The sequence below is a fragment of the Chiloscyllium plagiosum genome, unplaced genomic scaffold (assembly GCF_037043375.1).
Source record: "Chiloscyllium plagiosum isolate Xiang-an unplaced genomic scaffold, Cpla_swu_hap1 HiC_scaffold_15, whole genome shotgun sequence".
NCBI classification, from domain to species: Eukaryota; Metazoa; Chordata; class Chondrichthyes; order Orectolobiformes; family Hemiscylliidae; genus Chiloscyllium; species Chiloscyllium plagiosum.
In genome coordinates this window covers 37148302-37174013 of record NW_028270153.1, presented here as the reverse complement: position 1 = coordinate 37174013, position 25712 = coordinate 37148302, and the positions used below count along the sequence as shown (strand labels likewise).

Genomic DNA, 25712 nt, shown 5'->3' with positions numbered 1-25712 from the left:
ATTTACTGTGGAAAAGGACATGGAAGATATAGAATATTGCAAAATAGATGGTGACATCTTTAAAAATGTCCATGTTACAGAGGAGGAAGTGCTGGATTTCTTGAAATGCATAAAAGCAGATAAATCCCCAGGACCTGATTGGGTGTACCCGAGAACTCTGTGGGAATCTAGGGAGGTGATTGCTGGGCCTCTTACGGAGATATTTGTATCATTGATAGTCACAGGTGAGGTGCCGGGAGACTAGAAGTTGGCTAATGTGGTGCCACTGTTTAAGAAAGGTGGTAAGGACAAGCCAGGGAACTATAGATCAGTGAGCCTGACATTGGTGGTAGGCAAGTTGTTGGAGGGAATCCTGAGGGACAGGATGTACATGTATTTGGAAAGGCAAGGACTGATTAGGGATAGTTAACATGGCTTTGTGCATGGGAAATCATGTCTCACAAACTTGACTGAGTTTTTTGAAGAAGTAACAAAGAGGATTGATGAGGGCAGATCAGTAGATGTGATCTATATGGACTTCAGTAAGGCATTCAACAAGGTTCCCCATGGGAGACTGGTTAACAAGGTCAGATCTCATGGAATACAGGGAGAACTAGCCATTTGGATACAGAACTGGCTCAAAGGTAGAAGACAGAGGTGGTGGAGGGTTCCTTTTCAGACTGTAGGCCTGTGACCAGTGGAGTGCCACAAGGATCGGTGCTGGGTCAACTACTTTTTATCATTGGTATAAATGATTTTGATGTGAGCATAAGCGATTTAGTTAGTAACTTTGCAGATGACACCAAAATTGGAGGTGTAGTGGACAGCGAAGAAGGTTACCTCAGATTGCAATGGAATCTTGATCAGATGGGCCAATAGGCTGAGAAGTGGCAGATGGAGTTTAATTTAGATAAATGTGAGGTGCTGCATTTGGAAAAGCAAATCTTAGGAGGACTTATACACTTAATGGTAAGGTCCTATGGCGTGTTGCTGAACAAAGACACCTTGGAGTGCAGGTTCATACCTCCTTGAAAGTGGAGTCGCAGGTAGATAGGATAGTGAAGAAGGCGTTTGGTATGCTTTCCTTTATTGTTCAGAGTATTGAGTACAGGAGTTGGGAGGTCATGTTGCGGCTGTACAGGACATTGGTTAGGCCACTGTTGGAATATTGCGTGCAATTTTGATCTCCTTCCTATCAGAAAGATGTTGTGAAACTTGAAAGGGTTCAGAAAAGATTTACAAGGATGTTGCCAGGGTTGGAGGATTTGAGCTATAGGGAAAGGTTGAATAGGTTAAGGCAGTTTTCCCTGGAACGTCAGAGGGTGAGTGGTGACCTTATAGAGGGGCATGGATAGGATCAGTAGACAAAGTCTTTTCCCTGGGTTGGGGTAATCCAGAACTAGAGGGCATAGGTTTAGGGTGAGAGGGGAAAGATATAAAAGAGACCTAAGGGGCAACACAGAGGGTGGTACGCGTACGGAATGAACTGCCAGAGGAAGTGGTGGAGGCTGGTACAATTGCAACATTTAAGAGGCATCTGGATGGGTATATGAATAGGAAGGGTTTGGATGGATTTGGACCGGGGACTGGCAGATGGGACTAGATTGTGTTGGGATATCTGGTCGGCATGGACGGGTTGGACCGAAGGTTCTGTTTCTGTGCTGTATATTTCCATGATTCTATGACTGTATAATAAGGTGTGGCACTGGGAAAAGCACAGAATGTCAGAATGCAGCTGAGGAGCAGGAGAACTGACATTTCAGGCTGGACCCTTCATCAGTTCATGCTTACATTACACAACTGTCTGATGCCATGTTAATACATTCAAATTATAGCTGATACAGCTGTAGGATTCTTGCAGATGCAGAGTTAAGATGTCCTAAGCACCTAATCTATGGTCCCACAGGCTATCGCAGACAAGCTCACTGATCTTGTGAATCATAAGGGTTTCCATTCTATTGATGTGTATGTGCTATATGGTCTGTGGCAGTGAATTAGATGGTTCTATGCTTATTTTTGAGGTAGCCGCTCACTATCTTGTGTTCATCTTCCATTCTCTCGCTCTTTGTCCTGTCATGTTTTGGATAGTATCCTGTGTTTTGAGCCAATCTCATACTGCCTGTTAGTTCACCACAAACTGAACAGTGTGATCCAGAAACACAATGCCTTCACCAATTTTAGGGAGATTCTGCCCAGTTGCTGTTTGAATACATAAGCACATCAGAACCAGCAGCAGGAGTAGGCCATCTGGCCCTTCGAGCCTGCTCCACCATTCAATAAAATCATGGCTGATCTTTTTGTGGTCTCAGCTGTACTTATCCCTCCTCTCACAGTAACCGTAAATTCCTTTATTGTTCAAAACATATTTATCTTAGCCTTAAAAACATTTACTAAAGTAGTGTCAACCACTTCACTGGGCAGGAAATTCCATAGATTCACAAGCCTCTGGGTGAAGAAGTTCCTTCACAGTTCAGTCCTAAATCTGCTCCCCCGAATTTTGAGGCTGTGCCCTCTGGTCCTAATTTCACTTGCCAGTTGAAACACCCTCTCTACATCTATCTTATCTATCGTTCATAATTTAATATGTTTTTATAAGGCTCCCCCTTCATTCTTCTAAATTCCAATGCTGGGGCGGCACGGTGGCTCGGTGGTTAGCACTGCTGCCTCACAGCATGAGGGTTCCAGGTTCGATTCCAGCCTTGGGTGCACGTTCTCCCTGTGTCTACGTGGGTTTCCTCCAGGTGCTCCGGTTTCCTCCCACAGTCCAAAGATGTGCAGGTCAGGTGAATTGGCCATGTTAAATTACCCATAATGTTGGGCTGAAGGGCCTGTTTCCACACTGTAGGGAATCTAATCTAATAATCCCAGTCTGCTCAGTCTCTCCTCGTAAGATAATCCCCTCAACTCCAGAATTGACCTAGCAAACCTCCTCTGCACCCTCTCTAGTGCTAGCACATCCTTTCTCAAGTAAGGAGACCAAAACTGCGCAGTACCCCAGGTATGGCCTCACCAGCACCCGATATAGCGACAACATGATCTCCCTGCTTTTAAACTCAATCCCTTTAGCAATGAAGGACAAAATTCCCTTTGCCTTCCTAATTACCTGCTGTACCTGTAGACTAATCTTCTGTGATTCATGCACAAGGACAACCAGGTTTCTCTGCACAGCAGCATGCTGCAACCTTTTACCATTCAAGTAATAGTCCTTTTTACTGTTATTCCTAACAAAATGGATGACTACAAATTTATTAACGTTGTGTTCCATCTGCCAGACCTTTGCCCAATCGCTTAAAGTATCTACGTTCTCCAGCAAAGTTTCACAGCCCTTTACTCTGCCACTCATCTTAGTGTCATCTGCAAACTTTGGTATACTACATGTTGTTACCAACTCCAAATGATCTATGTACAGAAGAGTCTCGATTATCCGAATGAGATGGGCGGGGACTATTTCATTCGGAGAATTGATTATTCGGTTAATTGATTCAATGCCTTTCCTCTGGGGCTCCGAGTTTTTTGTTAAGTCTGCTCCCCGTTCAGGATACTAGGCAGCAGCTCAGCATGTGCAAAATTCAGATAATTGATATTCGGATAATTGAGGTTCCTCTCTAAATTGTGAATAATTGTGGTCCCAACCCTGATCCTCAGGCATACCACTAGTTATAGATTGCCAGCCAGAACAGCACTTATTTATCCTCATGGTTTGCTTCCTCTTAGTCAACCAATCCTCTGTCCATGCTAATACATTGCCCATAGCACAATGCATCTTTATATTATGCAGCAGCCTTTTGTTTGGCACCTTGTCGAAAGCCTTTTGGAAATCCAGGTACACACATCTACTGGGTCCCCATTGTCCACTGTGTCCATAATTTTAGTTTAGGATGACCTGCCCTTCATGAACCCATGAATACAGAGATCCTCAACTGCAAAAAATCACTTTGCTAGCACTTACTTTGATTCAGCTAACCCTCAATAGCAAATAAATCACAAGACTTCATGTACTCTATTCCCCTGACTTAATACTGAAGATAGAATTAGCCTAAGTTCCTTTTAGTATTGTTCTGGCCACTCACAGCATGAGACTCTGAGTTTGATTCTGAACTTTAAAGTAACTAACACCCTGTTACATTCTCATCCCACTGTCCTCTGCCTTTAAAATATGCAAAATAAGTGGATTTGCAACACTGGGTTAAACAGCATGCAGAAAGCTGCATGTGAGATCTACTGGGGGGTTACCACTTTGGTGGTATTTCCATAGATGATCATTCCTGGGACCATTTAGTATTTGCCACCTCCCACTAGTGTGTGGAAGGGGTTTCGAGATAGTTTTTGGCCACCAACCCTCCTTTGGCTTTGCATTGTCTCGGGTCTATATGGTGATTAATATTGGAGGATACATCACCATACAGTCCTCAAAAGAGGAACAATTCTCAGATAATAAGAAGGTTTATTGATTAATGGCAATAAGTCCCAACTATGTTTGGTCAGGCATCATTACTAGGACCTTAGGGAGTTGTTACTAATACATCTGCTCCCTCTGAAAGCTAGGGGTGAAATCCATGTCTGAGTGTGTCATCTGTCGCATAGCTGGAGCCAATGTAACATTAACATTAATGTCTTCAGAACCATTACTATATACAACAACTTCCTCTCTGAGATACATCTGAAACTGTCATCTAAGAAATTATCTCCATGATCCACTGTTTGCCATTTATTTTGCATTGTTAAATTAAGACAAGTCAATTTTCCCATTGATAAATTATAATAATTGTGTGTAAACTTACGTCTAGCTTGTTGCATTTAGTTACAGACACAAATTAATATTGACAACAAAAACAGGCTTTTTAATGTTGGGTTCATCTGACCTCGAGGCAGAAATTTAAAATCAGTACACTTTTCTGGATCTGCCTAACTGCATTATTTTTCCACAGTAATACTTTAGCTGTAATCTGTAACCAATAAATTAGCTCATAAAGTAAGAAATCCTCCATCGATTAGCACTCATTCCTTTTATCGTTTCACGTTTGTTGCTGTGAAGAGAGGTTGCAACAATGACCACATCTTCTAACCCTACAAACCTGTGAGTGATATTAACAACAATTCTATCTTAGCAGCTAACCATCATGAGCAGGATCCAAATGATAGGTGATTCCACATCAATGCAATGCAGATTATTTTGTTTTGTTGCTGGTCATTGTCACAGCTATTTCACAAAATAATTAACAATGCACAGTATTTTAGAAGCAGATGAAAAGGAAGTCTTTCAGTGCAAGTTCCTAGCTGGAAATGTCTACTTTAATCAATTCAATTTACATATTCTTTCCCTGTATGTTTTTTATAGTGTTCTTTTTCAAAATACTCAATCAATTCCCCTTTTAATGGTTGTAGTCCGTGCCTCAGTTACAACATAGTAAATCAAGCCATGCTACTAATGCAAAAAGAATTGTTCAAACCTTCTCCTTCATTCTTATTCTTAGGAAAAATCCATTGTACTTTGTATTTATTGGCGCCCGTTATATTTACTGGTGTACTTTTCCAGAAATTAGATTTTGTGTCTCTCTCCCTTGCCCCATAGGTATTGTGTAGAATTTAAAGTGAAATCATTGACTCAGCATTGCTTGCTGGAAAACCGTCCACACACTCGGTGGATGCAGTATCTGCGAGAAGGATTCACTGTTTGTGTAGAATGCCAGCCTCCCGCTCTGAACTCGAAGTTCCAAAGATGTTATGGTGATGGCTCTGAAGCTGAAAGGCAAGCAATTACCTTTTTCAAATGTTTTTCATAACAAAGGTAGTTTCTTGCTTACTAGAATTGTGTCTTAGAGATGACAGAATTCATTATTCCTAAAGGTGTTGGGTATGTTTTGTAATAAAGCTGTTAAATGTTATCCAGTTATTTAAGTCATATTTCATTTGTAGCCAGAAACAGCATAGAGAGCTCACGAAGATTTACATCATGGAGGTAATCTTGATCGTATGCAACAGTGTAAGATGGACCTAATTAATTCAGTTGTCTGTTATAATGACAGCTGAATCCTATCATGTAAGTCTGCTAGTTTTGCAAGGTAAAATTAATATGGGACTTGCTAGACCATAATTTGCATCAAGGCAAACCCTTTGCAAAGTTGTCTGTCTGATCCACTGTCAGTTAAATCCTTTCTGCTTGATGCTTCCAACATTACGCCACTCTACCACAATGAAGGTAATGGTCCCCGTTCAATGTTTCCATCCTCTTCCTCAGAAGACTGCACCCACTGTCCCAGTTCTTCTCTGTCCATCATGTCCTCTCTTTGCCTGCTCCCGTTATACAGAGCATGACATGAAATGATTGGGGTGTACCACAAGGCTCTCCTGACTGCTCCAAGTGTCAGAATGTTGTATTCAGGATGCCGAGGTTCTGCTCGACATTGGCCCTGGTGAAAGAATGGGTTTGTGTTGTAACTAGATTCACCCTCAGTCATGGTGTTCTGTAATGGAGTCAGCAGCCATAGTTGCAGACTGGAGCTCTTGTCTCCCAATAATTATCTTTGTAAGGCATCCAACCTTTATATTGAAGCAGGAACATGAAAGTTCTCAAGCTTACAGGCATCATGGCAGTTCCCACGGTACCTAATGCAGATTTCTAAGAGGTGGTACTGATAATCACAGATGACTTGTACATTGATGGAATGGAACCTTTTTCTATTGATGAAATGAGTTGCATTATGATGTGGTTCTCACAACATGATGTATGTACAGTCTTTAGCACCTGAATATAGGTAAGCCAGCGATGAGGGCAAAGCTTGCTGCCTGAACTGCAGCACTGACCTAGTCAGAGGGAAATGAGATGAAGTGGTGTGATCTGGTACAGATTGTAATGGGAACAGCTTTGATAGATTTATAGATTGAGGATCCTGCACAGGTCCCCAGTGGATTCTTGGAAGCAGTTGATTGCATAAAAATTGAGTGCAGCCATCACCTCGATGACTTCTGGGATAGGATCACCCACTCATCCCTACAGGTTGCCAATACCATTTCAGTAGATGACACAGTTCTGTGACAGTTCCGTAGAACATCTTCAGTCAGTGCTGGCATTGCACCTCCTTCTGCAGGAAAGGAGATCGGGAGCAATAAAAGACTAGTCAAAGCCCATTTCCCAACCAACCTGATGACAGCCTTGACTGATGAGTGACCAGGTTCCTAATTGATCTCTGTGAAGGTCCCCAAATGACTTACCGCTAATCTCTGAAGTGGTTGCAATGGAGCTGGAGGCCTGAAGGTAGCTCAGTGCCCAGACTGCATCAAGTGACTGACTGACTGTATATAAGCCTCTGGACTGTTATAAGACATAATTATGACTGATTGTGGTGGGAGCCCCTGATTGATGACAGGCCCCTTTGACTTTTCAGAAGACTGTTCCTATTATATTTTGAGAGGTGGCCAATTGTTTGAAGCACATTCAGTGTGAATGCTGTGCATGTGTCTTACACATGCTGTAGGTGTGACATTTATGTAGCATGGTGCCATCCAACAACATGTTTACCCCCTTGACAGATCACTGCTGACAACGATAACAAGCTGTCTGGCTTTGTGTCTGTGCTAAAAGGCAGGAGAAGACAGAAGTCCAGTGAGCTTGTAAGCTCTGCATGAGGCTGCAAAGTACAAAAACACAAGTCAAGGCAGTGCAGAGATACTAAGAGCGTTCATATAGTTGCAAAGCGAGTGAGTGCTATGAAAGCAGCCAAAGAGCTCAGAGATACACTCTGCTCCCATGCATGATGTGGGTGCCTGTCCCTGAATGCAAGTTAATTTGGCAACAGCATTAAACTGAAAGGTGCCCTGTGTGTTTCAAAGTGCTATGTTGACATAGAGAACTCTATTCTAAGCGAGGAGGAAGTGGGGACTGCAGATGCTGGTGATCAGAGTGTGGTGCTCAAAAAGCACAGCTGGTCAGGCAGCATCCAAGGAACAGGAGAATCGATGTTTCGGGCAAGAGCCCTTCATCAGGAATGAATCAAAGATGTGACATGATGATGTCGTGAGGCTAGTGCATGTTCAATACTCACCTCCCTGGATGGCTGGCTGCAGGTGGTCACTTTCATGGACCATGCCCTGAGATCCTGTTGAGAAGATGAAGACCCAGAGAAGCTATTGGTGAGCCCCCAGGTACTTGCTCTGATTTTCATGTCAGGAATTGTCGCCATCTTGTTTTGATCATTCGGGAGAATAGCAAACTGCAGATAGATGAGGTGAGAACAGGTAATAAAAAAATGTTAATGCAAGCAAATAAGCCTCTCAATGCTCACCAGTGAGATTTTCATTTTGCCATTTCAACCTTGCCTACAAAATCAGACTTCTTTCAAAGTCAAGAATCTCATTTTTCTGATCGCGCCATATTTTTCCAACTGACATGCCATTGACCAAATTTTTCAGGGGCTGAAGAATCTTTCAGTTCTTCTAAATAGTAATATTGAAGTAAGTTGTTGTATTCACTCCCTGAATCTGACATTGATGAGATGAAAATGAGTCAGTTTCTATAAGGTTTAGGTGGATCTGAATTTTACCAGTTCCCCTAGGACATATGAAGCTTCACAAATTGGTGGTGGACGTTATTGTGAGAGCAAGCTGACCTGTTGCCATCGCCATGGGATATTGTCAATGGCTGTCCACTGACCTGAGGCAGGTGGCTAGTTAGTGATTACTTCTCAGCCCACGAGCACTTTATCCATGTTTGGCCAGCCCCCATGCATGGGGAGACTGCCGGGTGGATACTGGTAGGTTCCCAGTGGAGTTCCTGGGGCTGTGGGCCATTCCCTAATGACCACTTCTCCATGGTGCATGGAGAGCCCCCCACAACGATAACCCCCCGCACTGGCGCTGTCACTTTCCGGTTTCTGGGACCTGCCTGTCCAGCCTCAGAATTTTAAAAAAATCTTTCCTGGTCTTTCTGGTTGCTTCAATCTGAAGATACCAAGTCCCACTTCCTGTAGCCTCAGCCCCTTCTGCAGCTACATCTATTGATAACACTGCTGGGCCTATGAGCTGACAGCCCATTGATGGAGTTGGCAACTCTGAAAGGCAAGGCTTAATTGGACAATTGCCTCAATAGGTTGCTCTTAATAGATCTGCTGTTGGTTCCAGGGGCAGGACTACTTGTTGGAAAAATCTAGCCTGTGAGCTATTGCAGCAGATTAAAATCCAGGAACAGCAGTGAACATTTTGCATTTCCATGTGGTGTTATTTCACGTTACTGATATTTTCCTATATTACAACTGTGATTATACTTAATATGTCTTTAAAGCACTTGGAAATATCCATAGTTTATGAAAGGTGATATATTAATAGAATTCCTTCTGTTTTTCTTAAACAACTCTCTAACACATGGTGAATGCTCATGTTCATTGTAAATCCAAAAATTAATTCAGGTTTGTGTATTTAAATGAATAGTTATAATGTTTCCACTGAATGAAGTTTGTACATTTCACCAGTTTTGCCAAGTGTAGAACTACCATGCTGCATACAGTAAATCTCGTTAAGTCAAGTCAGGAATTCCTGATGAAGGGCTTTTGCCCGAAATGTCGATTTTCTTGCTTCTTGGATGCTGCCTGACCTGCTGTGCTTTTCCAGCACCACACTAATCTTGACTGTGATTTCCAGCATCTGCAGTCCTCACTTTCGCTGAAATTTCTTTAAGTGACCATTCTGTGAATTTGCTTTAAGTACTGAATGAGACTGATAACGCTGTAGAAGATAGCTTATGTGGAAAAAAAGATAGTAAAACTAATTCTGAAGTTCAGTGAATGGTAATTGTTATTCACATGGAATCGTTAAAGTGCATGTGTGTCTCTCTCTCACAGGAATCAGATTCTGCAGTGGCATGCAATCGGTAACCCTCAATGCAGAGGAACATGGAAGTGGATTCGACAGATCGAATCATGTTCTTGTCCTTCAGTTCATAGTTTTTTATTCATTTGAAACCAACCTATCCCATCCATGGAGAACATCCATTTTATTAATACTTGCTAAGCACTTATACTACAGACATCAGTCACCTGGAATCTAATTGAAACAATACTAAGACTAAACATATGATATATTCTGAAGTCTGCAAAATATTGTGTATATACATATGGTGAAGTGGCTGAACTGTTATTTTCTCTAAACTGTTTTATTTATCAGCATTTTCAATACATTGTATCCCATCACAGTACGTGAGACAGAAAAACTATCTTTAACCTTTCACGAAAAGCAATAAATCAAATGAAGAGGCAGATTTTAAGCTGGATTTCCCAAAGAACTTTCAAAAGTAAAAATAACAAGCCAAATGTTACAAAATAAGTTTGGTGATTGGTTACAGGAGTTGCTTTACATGTCAGAAAGTCTCAGTTACTGCTGAGTGATTGTTTGACGTCCATAATGTTCCCTGTACAGTCTGACATTTATTATTCATAAATATTTAATTGGCAAATCTAGTGCACTGTAACATGTAGCTAGCTGAAGAAACACAGAGCATTCATTTCCATGGTCCTTGGTGAAAATCTAGTTGTGGCTGGGAAGCATCATAATTCATGTCAGTGAAAGAGCAGATAACTGTTCATTCCAGCAGACCTTTCTCTCACTACTGAACAATTTTCATTTCTCATTACGGTTTACTCATGGGTAACGATGTAACAACTCTGTGACTTACTAGGAGAAATCGAAATTTCAATGTGAAATCCTGGCAAGAATGTAAACAAATGAGAGACTTGAGGGGAACACTGTGCAGAGGATCAATGGTATATTCCAATTATATATAGAACATAGAACATAGAAGAATACAGCGCAGTACAGGCCCTTTGGCCCTCGATGTTGCGCCGATCCAAGCCCACCTAACCTATACTAACCCACTATCCTCCATATACCTATCCAATGCCCGCTTAAATGCCCATAAAGAGGGAGAGTCCACCACTGCTACTGGCAGGGCATTCCATGAACTTACGACTCGCTGAGTGAAGAACCTACCCCTAACTTCAGTCCTATATCTACCCCCCCTTAATTTAAAGCTATGCCCTCTTGTAATACCCGACTCCATACGCGGGAAAAGGTTCACACTGTCAACCCTATCTAACCCCCTAATCATCTTGTACACCTCAATCAAGTCACCCCTAAACCGTCTTTTCTCTAATGAAAACAGCCCCAAGTGTCTCAGTCTTTCCTCATACGATCTTCCTTCCATACCAGGCAACATCCTGGTAAACCTCCTCTGCACCCGTTCCAGTGCCTCCACGTCCTTCCTATAGTATGGCGACCAAAACTGCACACAATATTCCAGATGCGGCCGCACCAGAGTCTTATACAACTGCATCATGACCTCAGGACTCCGGAACTCAATTCCTCTACCAATAAAAGCCAGTACGCCATATGCCTTCCTCACCGCACTATTTACCTCGGTGGCAACTTTCAGAGATCTGTGTACATGGACACCAAGATCCCTCTGCTCATCCACACTACCAAGTATCCGACCATTAGCCCAGTACCCCATCTTTTTGTTGTTCTTCCCAAAGTGAATCACCTCACACTTAGCTACATTGAATTCCATTTGCCACCTTTCTGCCCAGCTCTGCAGCTTCTCGATATCCTGCTGTAACCTGCCACATCCTTCCTCACTGTCAACAACTCCTCCGACTTTCGTATCACCCGCAAACTTGCTCACCCAACCTTCTAACCCCTCTTCCAGGTCATTTATAAAAATGACAAACAGCAATGGTCCCAAAACAGATCCTTGCGGAACACCGCTAGTGACGGCACTCCATGAAGAAACTTTGCCATCAACTACTACCCTCTGTCTTCTTCCATCCAGCCAATTCCTAATCCAAACCTCCAACTCACCCTCAATGCCATATCTCCGTATTTTCTGCAGTAGCCTACCATGGGGAACCTTATCAAACGCCTTACTAAAATCCATATATACCACATCTACCGCTTTCCCCTCATCAACCTCCTTCGTCACCTTTTCAAAGAATTCAATAAGGTTTGTGAGGCACGACCTGCCCTTCACAAAACCATGCTGACTATCCTTGATCACATTATTCCTATCCAGATGTGCATAAATCCTATCCCTTACAATTCTCTCTAAGACTTTGCCCACAACAGAAGTGAGACTCACCGGCCTATAGTTACTAGGGTTATCCCTACTCCCCTTTTTGAACAAGGGAACCACATTTGCTATCCTCCAGTCTTCTGGCACTACTCCTGTAGACAAAGAGGACATAAAAATCAAGGCCAATGGCTCTGCAATCTCCTCCCTTGCTTCCCAGAGAATCCTAGGATAAATGCCATCAGGCCCAGGGGACTTATCTATTTTCACCTTTTCCAGGATTTCCAACACCTCTTCTCTACATACCTCAAAGCCATCCATTCTACTTATTTGTGACTCAGTATTCGCATCGACGACAATGCCCTGTTCCTGAGTAAATACTGAAGAAAAGTATTTGCCTATGAAGTGGAGAATCTGTAGGTGAAACTGCCATTTTAAAAATAAACTGGTTAACACTTTTGCAGTAAAATAGTTTGGTACGTTCTTATCTTCATACTAATGTTCGGCTTGTGTAAAAAGACCACCTAGTTGTAAACCTGTATTATTGCCTGTCTTCATTCTTCAGCCACTCAAATGTCCCTGAAACTTTATTTCATGCCTTTGTAACCTTCAAACCCAACTTGTTCTGAATTTTACCCACTATAAAGTTTAGCTCATTGTGCACTCTGTGAAATATATCACAGCCTGTTCACTTCATATTACCATTGATTTTCACAAGCTACTTGTTTCTCAATGTAGTAATTTCAAAAGCTTCATCTTTGACTACAAATATCTCTACACCACTTCAGGACATCATGAGCAATGATATACTTTTTGAAGAGTAACCTCTGATGTGGGAAATGCATCTGTTGATTTACAAGGTAAAAACAATGACTGCAGATGCTGGAAACCAGAGTTTAGATTAGAGTGGTGCTGGAAAAGCACAGCAGTTCAAGCAGCATCCGAGGAGCAGTAAAATCGACATTTCGGGCAAAACCTTTCATCAGGAATACATCTGCTGATTTACAGATAACTTCATTTAGCTGCGAAGAGTCTTCTAGTCCAGTCTTCCTCTATTCTGCCAAGAAAACAGAACAATATGCAAGTGTGCTTTGCAGCCCAGAGTTGGCAGCAGCTTCCTTAACTCAGACTTCAATTCAACAACCTCTCACACTGTGCCTGTCCCTATAACATCGATACAGGAGGCCAAAGACTGAGTAATCACTCGGTTACTCCAAGTCTTACTTTATCCCAAAGTGTGTGTGTCCCTCAAGGGTATTACCATACTGTGTCAATTCATGCAATGCCACAAGTTGTACAGCAACAGCGAGGCTAGGAAGCTGATACATGGAGACTGTCCTCACCCCTAACCACAAGGGCTTAGTTTCAGATTGCAGAGATAGAGAATGCCTGGGGGATTTCCATTGAAAATGTTTTAATGTCAGAAGAGGTTAAGTGACCTGTTATATTCTGGTAATGTGATTGAGCCTTCCTAATATTCAGTGTTACCCTCTTGATGCAACATGCAAAGCATCTGCAGAAAACAGATGCTGCTCCTCAATCTTGCAAGTCACTGACACAATGCTCAGTGCTCATGGATAAGCCTGCTGAAGATGAAATGCTGCTCCAGAACAATTGGATGAGGTTTCCTTCTCCATGTAGCACTGCCTTTTCTTCTACTTCATGTTGTCTTTACTGGAGAAACAGATACAAATGCCCATGAAAGTGAGGAAACTGAGATGGGACACCTCATCTGAGGTGACCAAAGAAAGGGTCACAAGTATTCCCAAAGCCCCATTGCACCAGTGAGGTGGTTGTGTAGTGATAATCCCTTGGGGCCCCAGGTCTAATTTCCATCATGGCAGCTTGTGGAATTTGAGTTCAATTAATAAATCTGAAATTAAAAGCTAGTCTAAAGATGACCATGAAACTATTGTTCATTGCCATAAAAATCCTCAAGATTGCCAATTGTCATAAAAACCCATCTGGTTCACTGATATCCTTTGTGGAATGGCATTTGCCATTGTTACCTGGTCTACAATTGATTCCAGCTCTACAGCAATGTGTTTGAGTCATAAATGTTCATTGAGGTGACCTGGGAAGCCTTTCAATTGTATCAAACTGCTACCAAGTCTAAAAGGAATGGAAGCTCCCTACCTGTCAGCACTATGGGTGTGCATAAACTATATGGATTGCACCGGCACAAGAAAGCAGATCACCAACATTTTCTCAAGGGACAGTTATGAAGGGGAATAAATGCTGACCTGCCCATCAATGTGCACATCCCCTAAACTCATGAAGAACAAAATTGAGCATGGAAATTCTGCTAAATCCCCTATTCTATGGTGTATGGCCACTGAAGTGACATCTGCAGGAAACATTCAATCTTCAACAGTGTAACATTACCTTAGTGTTGCACTGGAGTGTCTGTCTCACCTTGTTGCTCAGTTCTCTAGAATGGTGCTTGAACACATCCGATTATCTTACAGATAACAGTAGCGGAAACAGAACTATAGCTGACAGTCTCAACAATAATTAGATTGAATGACAGGACAGACTTGACAGATGGTATGGTCTACTTTTGTTCCTATGCTTTCACTAGATGTGACAGTTTGCTAACATTGTTCCTTTAAGGATTTTATCGATCAACCACCAGAGAACTTTCAGAAAATCAAGAGGAATTTTAAAATAAAATTTACTCAATTTTCAACAGAAAACTGCCAACCTTGCCAGCTTATGTGATTTTTGCACAAGGACCTTGCCCATGATAGTGTATATTTCCCTTAACTAAGATTGGACATGTTGTAATTAGAAGAATTTTCCAGACTCTTACCAGTACCATCGAAACACGAACCCCTGCAAAATATTTGTGTCATCTAAAAGAGTAGTAGAAAGTGAGGACTGCAGTTCTGGAGATCAGAGTCGAGAGTGGGGTGCTGGAAAAGCACAGCAGGTCAGGCAGCATCTGAGGAGCAGGAAAATCAATGTTTCGGGCATAAACCCTTCATCAGAATTGAGACTTGTGAGCCAAGGGGGCTGAGATATAAATGGGAGGGGGTGGGGAAGGTGGGAAGGTAGCTGATAATGCACTAGGTAGATGAAGGTGAGGGAGAAGGTGATAGGTCGGAGAGGAGGGTGGAGTGGATAGATGGGAAAGGTGATTGTCAGGTCAGGAGGGTGTTGCAGAGTTGAGGCTTGGGACTAGGATAATCTGAGTGGAGGGGAAATGAGGAAACTGTTGAAATCCACATTGATCCTCTGTGGTTGTGCAGGGTCCCAAGGCAGAATATGAGGCATTCATCCTCCAGGTGATGGGTGGTTGGTGTTTGGCGATGGGGGATGCCCAGGCCCTGCATGTACTTGGTGCAGTGGGAGGGGGAGCTGAAATGTTCAGCCACAGGGCAGTAGGGTTGGTTGGCCCAGGTCTCCTAGAGATGTTCTCTGAAATGATCCACAAGTTGGTATCCTATCTCCCGATGTAGAGGACACCACATCGGGTGCAACGGATACAGTGGATGATATTGGTGGAGGTACAGGTAAGTTTCTGTCGAATGTGGAAGGATCTTTTGGGGCCTTGGACGGAAGTGAGGGGAGTGGTGTGGGCGCAGGTTTTGCACTTCCTGTGGTGGCAGGGGAAGGTACTGGGAGTGGGGTGTGAGCTGGTGGGGTGCATGGACCTAATGAGGGAGTTGTGGAAGGAATAGTCTCTCTGGAACGCCGATAGGGGTTGGGAGGGAAAGTGGTGGGGTCTGTTTGTAGGTGGCGGAAGTGGCAGAGGATGATGTGATGTATGTGGATTTTGGTGGGGTGGAAGGTGAGGACCAGGGGGGTCTGTCCTTGCTGCGTTGGGAGGGGTGGGGTTTTAAGAGCGATGGTGCGTGAAGTGGAGGAGATGTGCTGGAGGACATTATTAACCACATGGGAAGGGAAATTGCGATCTTGGGAGAAGGAGGCCATCTGGGATTTTCTAACATGGATTTGGTCATCCTGGGAACAGATACGGCAGAGGCAGAGGAATTGGGAATAAGGGATGGCAGTTTTACAGGAGGTAAGGTGGGAGGACGTATAATCTAGGTAGCTGTGGGAGTCAGTGGACTTGTAGTAGATGTCTGTGGTTAGTTGGTTGCCCGAGATGGAGATGGAAAGGTCCAGGAAGGGGAAGGAGGTGTCCGAGATTGTCCAGGTGGAGGAAGAACAACTCATATTCCATCTTGGGACTCTGCAACCACACAGGATTAATGTGGATTTCAACACTTTCCTCATTTCCCCTCCCCCCACATTATCCAGTCCCAAGCTTCCAACTTGGCACTGCCCTCCTGATCTGTCCATCACCTTTCCCATCTATCAGCTCCACCATCCTCTCTGACCTATCACCTTCTCCCTCACCTTCATCTACCTATTGCATTCGCAGTAATCTGAGAGAGGCAAGGAGAAAATAATTAAACAAACAATAAACAAATACAGTTTTATGGAGTTTTGATTTGAATTTTACATCTATCTTTGAAAGTGTAACATAGAGATGCACGAACTGATGTGTTATTGAAGCCGCATAAAGCCATCAATGCTTAGGGTGCCTGGAGATAGTAGGAAATGGCAAGTGGGCAATGTTTTCAGAGCAGAAGGATAAAAGAGATATGTCACATTTAGCTGCTGGGCTACAGCAAGAACTTTCAGCCATTGGAGACAGTGTTGCAGAGGATACCTAAAGGGGATACCTAGCATAAGTCTTCTGAAATGAAGGTAAAGTATAGTAAAAGCAAGTGATTGCTTACTCCTCAGAAGAGAAAATATTCTTAGTCTCACTCTGTCTTTATTCCTTATCACTTTAGGTTATATAAGGTGAAAGATGGCATTATTATTCCCATGAGCTTGTAAATAAAATTTCAATGAGGATCTCAGGTATAAAAAAGGCAAAGGAACAATTTTCTTCTATTAATATTTCATGAATCAAATTTAGTGGTTGAATAAATACAGAAGCTTGGTGCTGCCGGATGTTGCTGCTCCCTGTAGTGAACTGCTGCCAGTGTAAAGACTAACCTGTCTGAAATGTAATGATGTGTCTTCTTGACTAAAGGAGTGGCAGAGTTCCTCAAATTAGCAAGCTGTTAGATAACTTTTGCAAACATGTGCAGGAGATGTCTGTAGTTGATGGGTCATATCACACATGTATCTATCAGAATTGTAGCAGAAGTTGTCATAAGATTCCAACTCACTTCTACAACTTGCTGCTACAAGTCACACCTTGTTTGCTTGACCTTGCCAGCTGAGTTAAAATTGCGTTTCTGATAACTTTTGCCATTGAATTTTGTTGACAGAGAAATATCTTTGCTACTTGAGTTTATTGTGTTCATTTTTAAATGCAGCTCATGTTGCTGTGCAGAGGTTTTGCATCATTCATATAATTATTTATTGGTGTCTTTAAGGATTCTGCAAATCATAGAATTCCTACAGTGCAAATAGGAGCTATTCAGCCCATTGGGTCTGTTCTGACCCTCTGAAGTGCATAACATCCAGACTCACCCCTCCACCCTAGCTCTGTAGCTGTAACATATTTTTTTTAACAATTTGTTCAGAAGTGTTGTGACACACCTTTGGAGCAGGTAGGACTTGAATTTTTACCTTCTGGCTCAAAATTAGGACATGATCACTTTGCCACAAGAGCAGGTACGTTTACAACCAGGTACACAGGGTGATGATCAAGAGTGGGAACACTGGTCAACATTCCTCTCCTTGACCTAGGTTGCAAGTGCCACTTATAGACAGAGATGAAGGGAGAGCGTGACAATATTGACCAGGGGAAAAAAAATCAGTTAATTTGGTACAGGTCATTTTTCAGATTGAGGAAATTTTTGTCTCACCCTAGTTGGTGCTTAATTGCACTTCTGACTTGAATGTTCTCCTTGTTTATTTGTGTATTCCAAACCATTAGAATATCTGCTACTGGCACAAATTTCAGAAATAGCATTTACCTTGTAATGAAGCCCCAAGATGTGTGGAAGGGAATTTGCTTGAGACATAAGTCAGCCACTGCATGCATTGATTGTAGCTAAAGAAGGTACCAGCAGAGGGCAGAGCATGTTCAAGAAGCACATTACACTACTTGGAAGAGATTTGATTTAGAAGTTACATCACTCTACAAATTCATGGTCTTTTAAACATTAAAAAATATAATGTGTTTGATAAGGTATAAACTTGCTATTCTGAATAAATATCAGCTGTCAGCTTAATGGTTTCCCTCACAATGCAACAATTCTAGTTTCTCCCACCAATGCCAGCTAGAAATTGATGGGCCAATTAATTTAAATATCAATTGGACTGACCTTATCCATGGCGGACATTTTTTTGTTTTGACGTGACTGCAGTAAACCCCAAATAAGTGAGCTTATTGCTTATTCTTGGGAAATCATGCGAATACGTATTCTGCATGGAGTTTAACAATATGAATATGCACTAAAATATCACTTTGCATATTCAAGCAAAATAGTGATAGCAAATAGACAGTCAGATTTACAGTGAAGTTAGTGGGAATGAATGTAAGACAGAAAGTAAAACAGACTGCTGATTCACATACACCTGTTTTATATTACTGTCTAGGATAATTTCCAACCATTTTTTTCTTTTTGCTATGTCGATCCAGAAACAGAGAGGGCTCCCCCAGTGCAAAGATAATGTCCCTGGCTCTGGGCCAGATGGTGCAGGTTCAAGCCCTATCTGTCCCAAACATGTCACCATGCATCTGAACAAGTTAATTAAAAAAATTTGCAGGAACAGACAGGTTCCATAATACCCCATAGCTAATTTGAGGTATATTAAACAAAGCCAGATTTTTGATCAGAGTCTTGAGAGAATTGGCTCTAGCATTCATTTTAGGAAACATCAATAATTAAAAGTTTAGTCCTTGACTTACTTTAAGATGGCTGTACCGCATTCATCAGTATGCAATAAACACAGTTTATAAGTAGTCTACATATATATGGTATGCATTCAGGGAGAGCATATCTTAAATGGTGAGTTAGAAGTTTCTTAAGAAATTGGGATAATTACAAGATTCATTACCAGCCATCAGAGTTGGCGATGATACTGGGAAGAGTGACAGGAAATTATATTGATGTAAAAGTCACTCTGGACAATGGAGCTGGAGTTTAGAGAAGCACTGAGGTAGAAGTGTGATCAGGGATTCGTGGAAGACGGCTTCTGGAATTTGAAGCATTGCAAGTGGTGGTTATAGTGTCTAAAAGCATTGAGTGGTCCTATGATCAATAAAGCAATGAGCAAACACTGAGGACAATGCTGAAGTTTCTGAGCACTAAGAGGAGACTTGAAGGTCTGAGATAGTGGGGGTAGGGTTACAGCAGTGTGGAAGTAAGGAATAAATAAATTTGAATCTTATTGTAGTCACTAAAATGGCTTGATTATTTAAAGACATGCATGTAAAGAAATAGTTTAAAGTAATTCCAGAGATAAATTCGAGTTTGACTATCATTCGATAAGGCAACATGGCAGATTGCCAGGCGCTTGTCAAATTCTTAAAATCAATCAGCCAAAAGAATGCTTGCTTTCTCATACTATTATTCCTTGGATTTTTACTTATCGTGAGAACTCTAAAATCATTTTGATTTGGTGGATAATAACTGCAGTTGACGTCTAACTAACAGAACTCTGTGTTGAATATCTGTGAATGATGCTCTGCCTTTACCCATTCCAGTTAGATTTCTTCATTAAGCACTCCATAGTGATAAAAGCTGCCAGTGTAAGCATGGCTGCATGCTCATACTATTCTTGAAATATAGGTGGCACGGTACAGATTGGTGCATTATCATTGCTGCATTTGATTGCTTTACCAGGCCACTGTCATGGCAACATGTCTGGTTAAAAACTGTTAAATTTATGTCACCTAAATCGTTAGTGAATTGATCCAATTAGTGCTTTTAACAATTTCTCATGCAGTTTGCTTGAAAATCAATGGCTGGGAAAAGTCAAAAATTCAATATGTCCAATTGTAGAACAAATAGAGTTTAAGACACACTCTTGAGGCAGATAAAGACTGACGAAGCCTTGCAAGTTGACACCAAACCAGCTACTTGTTGCATTGTTACATATCAGTCCACATAGTTAATGAACGTTTTGACAGTTACGTGATGCAATGTTCTGGTTTTAAAGTGCTTGCTTCATCTTTGGTTAAGTTCTCAATGCACGCCAGCAAAATCATCAGGTGGTTTTCTGTACCATGATAATTGAAGCCACCAATAGGGTCAGTAAAACACCCAAATCCTGTATGGGGGCTTGTGCTATCCACAAAAGTGTTCAACCTTAGTGATACAGTGGGACAAGATGGCTCAATGGTCAGCACTACTGCCTCACAGCACCAGAGACCTGGGTTTGACTCCATTCTCATGCAACTGTCTGTGTGGAGGTTGCACAGTCTCCTGTGTCTGCATTGACTTCCTTCAGGTCCTTCAGTTTCCTCCTACAGTCCAAAGATGTGCAGGTTAGGTGGATTGGCTAATTGCTAACTTGCCCATAGTGTCCAGTGATGAGCAGGGTAGGTGGATTTTCCGTGGGAAATGTAAGGTTACAGGGATAAGGTAGTGGGGTGGGTCAGAGTGCGGTGCTCTTTGGAGGTTAGGCGTGGATTCGATGGGCCAAATGGCCTGCTTCCACACTGTAGGGATTCCACGATACTATGATAAATGCAAGCTATGTTCTACAAGAACAAATGGACTAAAATGTCCAAGAAATTCAGCTGCCATAGAAATCCAAAGTGCAACATAACAAACAGGACGTGCAAAATAATTAATCAAGGAGCAATACCAAAAATGTTTCCAAATGACTATCCATGGAAAGCAAGCACATCAACAAACTCCAAGATATATTTCCTATGTCACAGCATACTGACCGCAATCAGTACATGTGGTAAACTTGACACACTGCTTGGGTACCATCAGAAAAGCTAAACTTTGACTTTCGACCCCCAAAAGGAACATGCACTAAATGCAAAATATATCATTGGTTCAAGTGCAAATATTATCCTTTTAAGCATCTTACAATTGACGTTCTCAGGAAACCTGAACAAAGTGGTACATTCCCATACAATAATTTAACTGTTTAGCATTGATCTAACATCCATCATTGTAATTGTCTGTCTTCAGTGCAGTGGAGATGGACTCATGAAATTTATAATGTTGATACAGCAGGACCTTGTGTGACTGGTCTATCAGCAAGCACTGATCTACATATAATTGTGATTCATCAGGTAATAAATCCATCAGCTTTTAAAAGTCTTTGATGGATTTGGGCATTGCTGGCAAGGCCAGAGTTTGTAGCCCATCCCTACATGCTCTTGAACTGAGTGGCTTGCTGGGCCTTTTTAGAGGGTAGATAAAAGTCAATCATATTGGTGTGGGTCTGAAGTTATGTGTAGGCTAGACCAGATGAAGATGAACGTGAGATGAGAATTTATCTTCACAGATATGTCTGACCCGCTGAAATTCTTGAGCAATTTTTTTTTGTTTGAGGATGGTTGAGTTTTCTTTTCCCTAAAGGACAATAGTGAACTGAGATGGAGAAGGGCCATAGGACCGAAATGTTAACTCTGATTTCTCTCAACAGATACTGCCAGACCTGCTGAACTTTTCCAGCAATCTCGATTTCTGTTTCTGATTTACAGCATACACAGTTCTTTCAATTTTTATTTGAGTAGTGGGATGAGTTGATGGTCATGGACTTGCCAGTATGTGAGAGAACAATTGTGTTAACGTACAATGTGAAAAAAGGAAAGGGAGAGGTAAATGATATTTGGAGTAGGATGAAAAGATGCCCTGGTGTACTCTTGTGTATAGTGAGGGAGGGGTCAGACTTATTGGTAGTGGGGGGGGGAGGAAGTGAGAGTAGTGTTGTGGAGAGGAGAGCTGTAATCATGCTTGCTGCTCTGTCGGTAACTGAACTTTGTGCTATAATGAACTCAGTTTCTGGCCATTGTGTTGATGGTAATTAGCCTGTTAATCACTTCTGTTCAAACCAAATTCATCTTCATTTTGGACAAAACTTTGTGGTATTTTTTTCAGGAGACTTGCTCCCTTCTGATCCTCATGTCTTCCACTGAACCTTTAGGAAGCATTCATGAAGTGGTGGCTGGCTCTTAGACACATCAGTTTTCAAAAGATAATCTAGAGAAGTGATTCAAGAAAAAGTGTAAACAGAGAATCAATCTCAATTTACAAAGGCTTGGGTTGTCACCAAGAAAAATCTGCTCATTACAATTCCTAATTTATGACCTGTAAATAATAAAGCTTAGTCCTTAGGAACAAGATGTAATTATAGCAAGGTAAGTGCTTAGTTACTGATCATTGATGAAGTTTGCTCTCATCTTACAACTCAGTAGAACTATAACTGCTATGACATATCATTTCAACAGAATTCTGTGAACTTTGTATTGGTATAGTACTGGGGCTGAGGTCATTGCTTAAAGGCATTAATAACTTTTCTATTAAAATATTTTGGGAAGTTAATCATCAGAACAGCCCATATTAAATACTATTTTTAGACCCTTTGTATTCGTTTTTGGAAGTTCGTGACATTCTGTACTTCTGATTTGTTGCAATGCTCAGGAAGTTTTTAATCTGCGTGTTGGTCAAGTGCAGTTTAATCTTTATGTTATTGCAAAACATTGGATTATAATGATGGACAGTGTTATGAAACTGGTTTATAATGATGGACAGTGTTATGCCTCACACCCTCTCATCCTCTATGCATTCTTCAAGCCCTGTCCATGCCATATTTCCAACACCAGCTCCTACCCCTGCCCCCCATCATCCTTGATGGCTCGTCATACTCCCCTCGCTAAGTGTTTCCTGAACATCGCCCATGACCCTTCATAATCATTGTCACACTGTGTCCTCTGTGCACCCCTCATGGCCCCTCAAATTCTCCATGCTAGCAATTCCACATCCATTTTACGCATTTTGTAAAATCACAGAATGTTATAGTGACAAGAGGATGTTGGAAGAACAATGTATACTTTATCTGAAATATAAGCTGGAAAATGGAAGTTTGGTCTGTGGTTCTACAGAAAAAGAACTTCCTTTTTATTGTCCAAAGTGGGATTGCATGTCTAGTCACTTATTGGTTACACAAGAGTTTGAAGCTTTTGCTGAAACTGGATTTGATACTTTTGTGAGATAAATTGGCACCAGGTGTCCTTGGATTGATTTTAATCAGTAGTTTTCTAACAAAACTGACAGAAGGGAGAAAAAAAGAGGAAGTGCTGGAGAATCTCTGCAGGTCTGGTGGCAGCTGTGGAGCGATAAACAGCGTTAATGTTTCAAGTTACATATGGTTCTTTGCTTTTATTTGAGAAAAGAGCTGTTGGACTTGGGCGCCCAAAAGCTTGCACATAAGCCTGAGTCTCTCTCTCTTTCTCTCTCTCTCTCTCTCTCCTTCTCTCTCTCTCTCTCCCTCAATGTGTGGAAAAGAAATACTACTTAAAGACTCTGCAAAGACAAAAACTATTCACTAAAGCCAAAACCTAGGTCAAACTGAGCAGCTACTAAATTCAGGATAACTGTGGTCAACTGTAATGTTATGACATCACCAAGAATGAAATGAACTATGAGAAAATCACTTTCTTTCCCGAGTGGCTTGCACTCTTAATCCACAGACTTATTTTTTTCCCCTATGTTCTATGCCACAATATTCCTGCAAAACTGTTTATCTCATCTGTCTTGTCTGTCCTATTTGTGAATAAACTTACGCATGTTCAGATTTTAAAAAGGGGTATATTTTAAGCTTAAACGTTAGCAATTAATAATCAATTTACCACATGTTAGAGGATCACCTATTATAAAATGTTTTTGTTTTATTGCTCATTGAGAAATTTAGTGTGAGTTTCTTTTATCTTATCACAATCAGACAAATTAACAACCCGGTTAAACAGCTTGAAGATGGACTCAAAATATTATCTGTGTTTCTCTTCAAGTATATTGCCAGACTTGCTGAATTTCTCCAGCATTTTATGTTTTTAATTCAGATCTATAGCATCTGCAGTATTTTGCTTTTATTGAACAAACCCATGAAGGTTTGATGGAAAGAATGGCCCATTGTGATAAGGGAAGGTATGAGGTAGGTAGAAAATAAAAGTTGAAAGCCTTGTCTTTTTATAATTACTTGCCTCACAGTACTTGTGTGTAAAGGATGAAATTCTGATGACCCATTTCCATATCTGCTTCCACTCTTCATTGCAGATTAATATCCATATTATATCAACATTTATATGGGTAGTCATTTTTTTTCAGATTATGGGAATGGCAACCAGTTTACAAAAAAAAGAACTGGTCCAAAATCATCAATATTCATTTCACATAGGACCGTTTATAACCCAAGAACAGGGAAGCTATTACTTCAGGCATGATTCATTCCTGGGCTACAGATTTGAGAAACAATATTACATAAGCCAATATGTAAAATATCAGGTCATCTTTCAATTATGTACCAATTTTCAAGTTATAAATGATCTACTTGATTTGAAGTTGAATCTGAAATGATCATTTTTTAAAAAAGGCAAAGGAAAGAAATTGTTCAGAGCCCCAGAATAACATTTATTTCTATCAACTTGCTGGAAGTAGAATTTATATTCTTAACATTTCAACCTGCAATAGAACTCTGGTCACTATAAAATACAAATTGTTCTATTTTCTAGAAGAATTATTGAACCTTTGACCTTACTGTGAAACTAAAGTACTCAAACACTTTGCAATGCCAAAGGAACTTTCAATCCTTGACCTATTGTTTCCAAAGGCATGCTCTTTTTGTTTTTGCCTTCGCCCATTAATACACTCTGCTCATTGTATTCATAAGATTTGCTACTTGAATTTGATCCAAGTTTCCATTAAGAGCCAGTTTCACACGTTATTGTCCATTTTGGAAGATTCCCAGCTAATGATCATTTACTTGATTCTCATTAACCAATTTGCAATTCTCAGTACCCAGCACCAGATAATGTTGCTGTGGAAAACAAAATGAGAAATTGTAGAAGTTGCTGTAACAACAGTGTTACAGTAGCTCAACCTTCTCCAGGTTCCATTTGAAACTGCATGGAGTTTTGCTTCCATCATGACCCATTGCTTTCTCCACACTCATTTTTGAATTCTACTATATCACAGGACACAGTGGAAGTGTACTGAACGCAAAAATACAATTTGCCATGTTTGTCATTGGAACAGAACAAAAGGTCAGATGTAAGAGTGCACATATATGCAGTCAGTTATAGTGGATAAAATTATTGTCTATAAAGATAATTTACGTAATCTGTTAGCATAATCTTTTCAATTGATTTTTATACAATGCTTACAATTCAGGGGAAGTGTAAGTAGCAATTTAGGATAAACATATTGATTGAAATGCAAGGCTAGACAAGACCAATGGTCAAGTCCTTTAACAAAGCTGGATTTCCACAGATACCAGCTATCCCAGTTCAATTTTGTTTATAAAAATCTTTGCCTGGTTGTGCTGGAATATAATGGTTTATGAAATTAAGATTGCTATGTAATGAAAATTTGAGGTATGTTTAAACATTCCACTGGATGTTTTAAATTGGATATAATAAACTTTAAGACTGAATCTTCTGCAAATTATAAATTATCATGGATCAGTCTTGGGTGCCAAGTGTTGATAAATTACTGTTTTTCCAGCTCTTCCCTACTTGCAA

The 25712-nt window shown here is 41.1% G+C and overlaps 1 protein-coding gene across 1 annotated transcript in view; it reads left to right on the top strand.

Annotated features, from left to right (window-relative positions):
- Window positions 1-10851, top strand: part of LOC122560117 (somatomedin-B and thrombospondin type-1 domain-containing protein) — a 29894-nt gene extending 19043 nt beyond the window's left edge. The window contains exons 4-5 of the mRNA XM_043710370.2: window positions 5552-5728; window positions 9813-10851. Of these exons, the coding sequence (XP_043566305.2) occupies window positions 5552-5728; window positions 9813-9930 (295 nt within the window). The 3' untranslated portion in view covers window positions 9931-10851. The remainder of the gene's footprint in view (window positions 1-5551; window positions 5729-9812) is intronic.
- Window positions 10852-25712: the final 14861 nt, after the last annotated feature.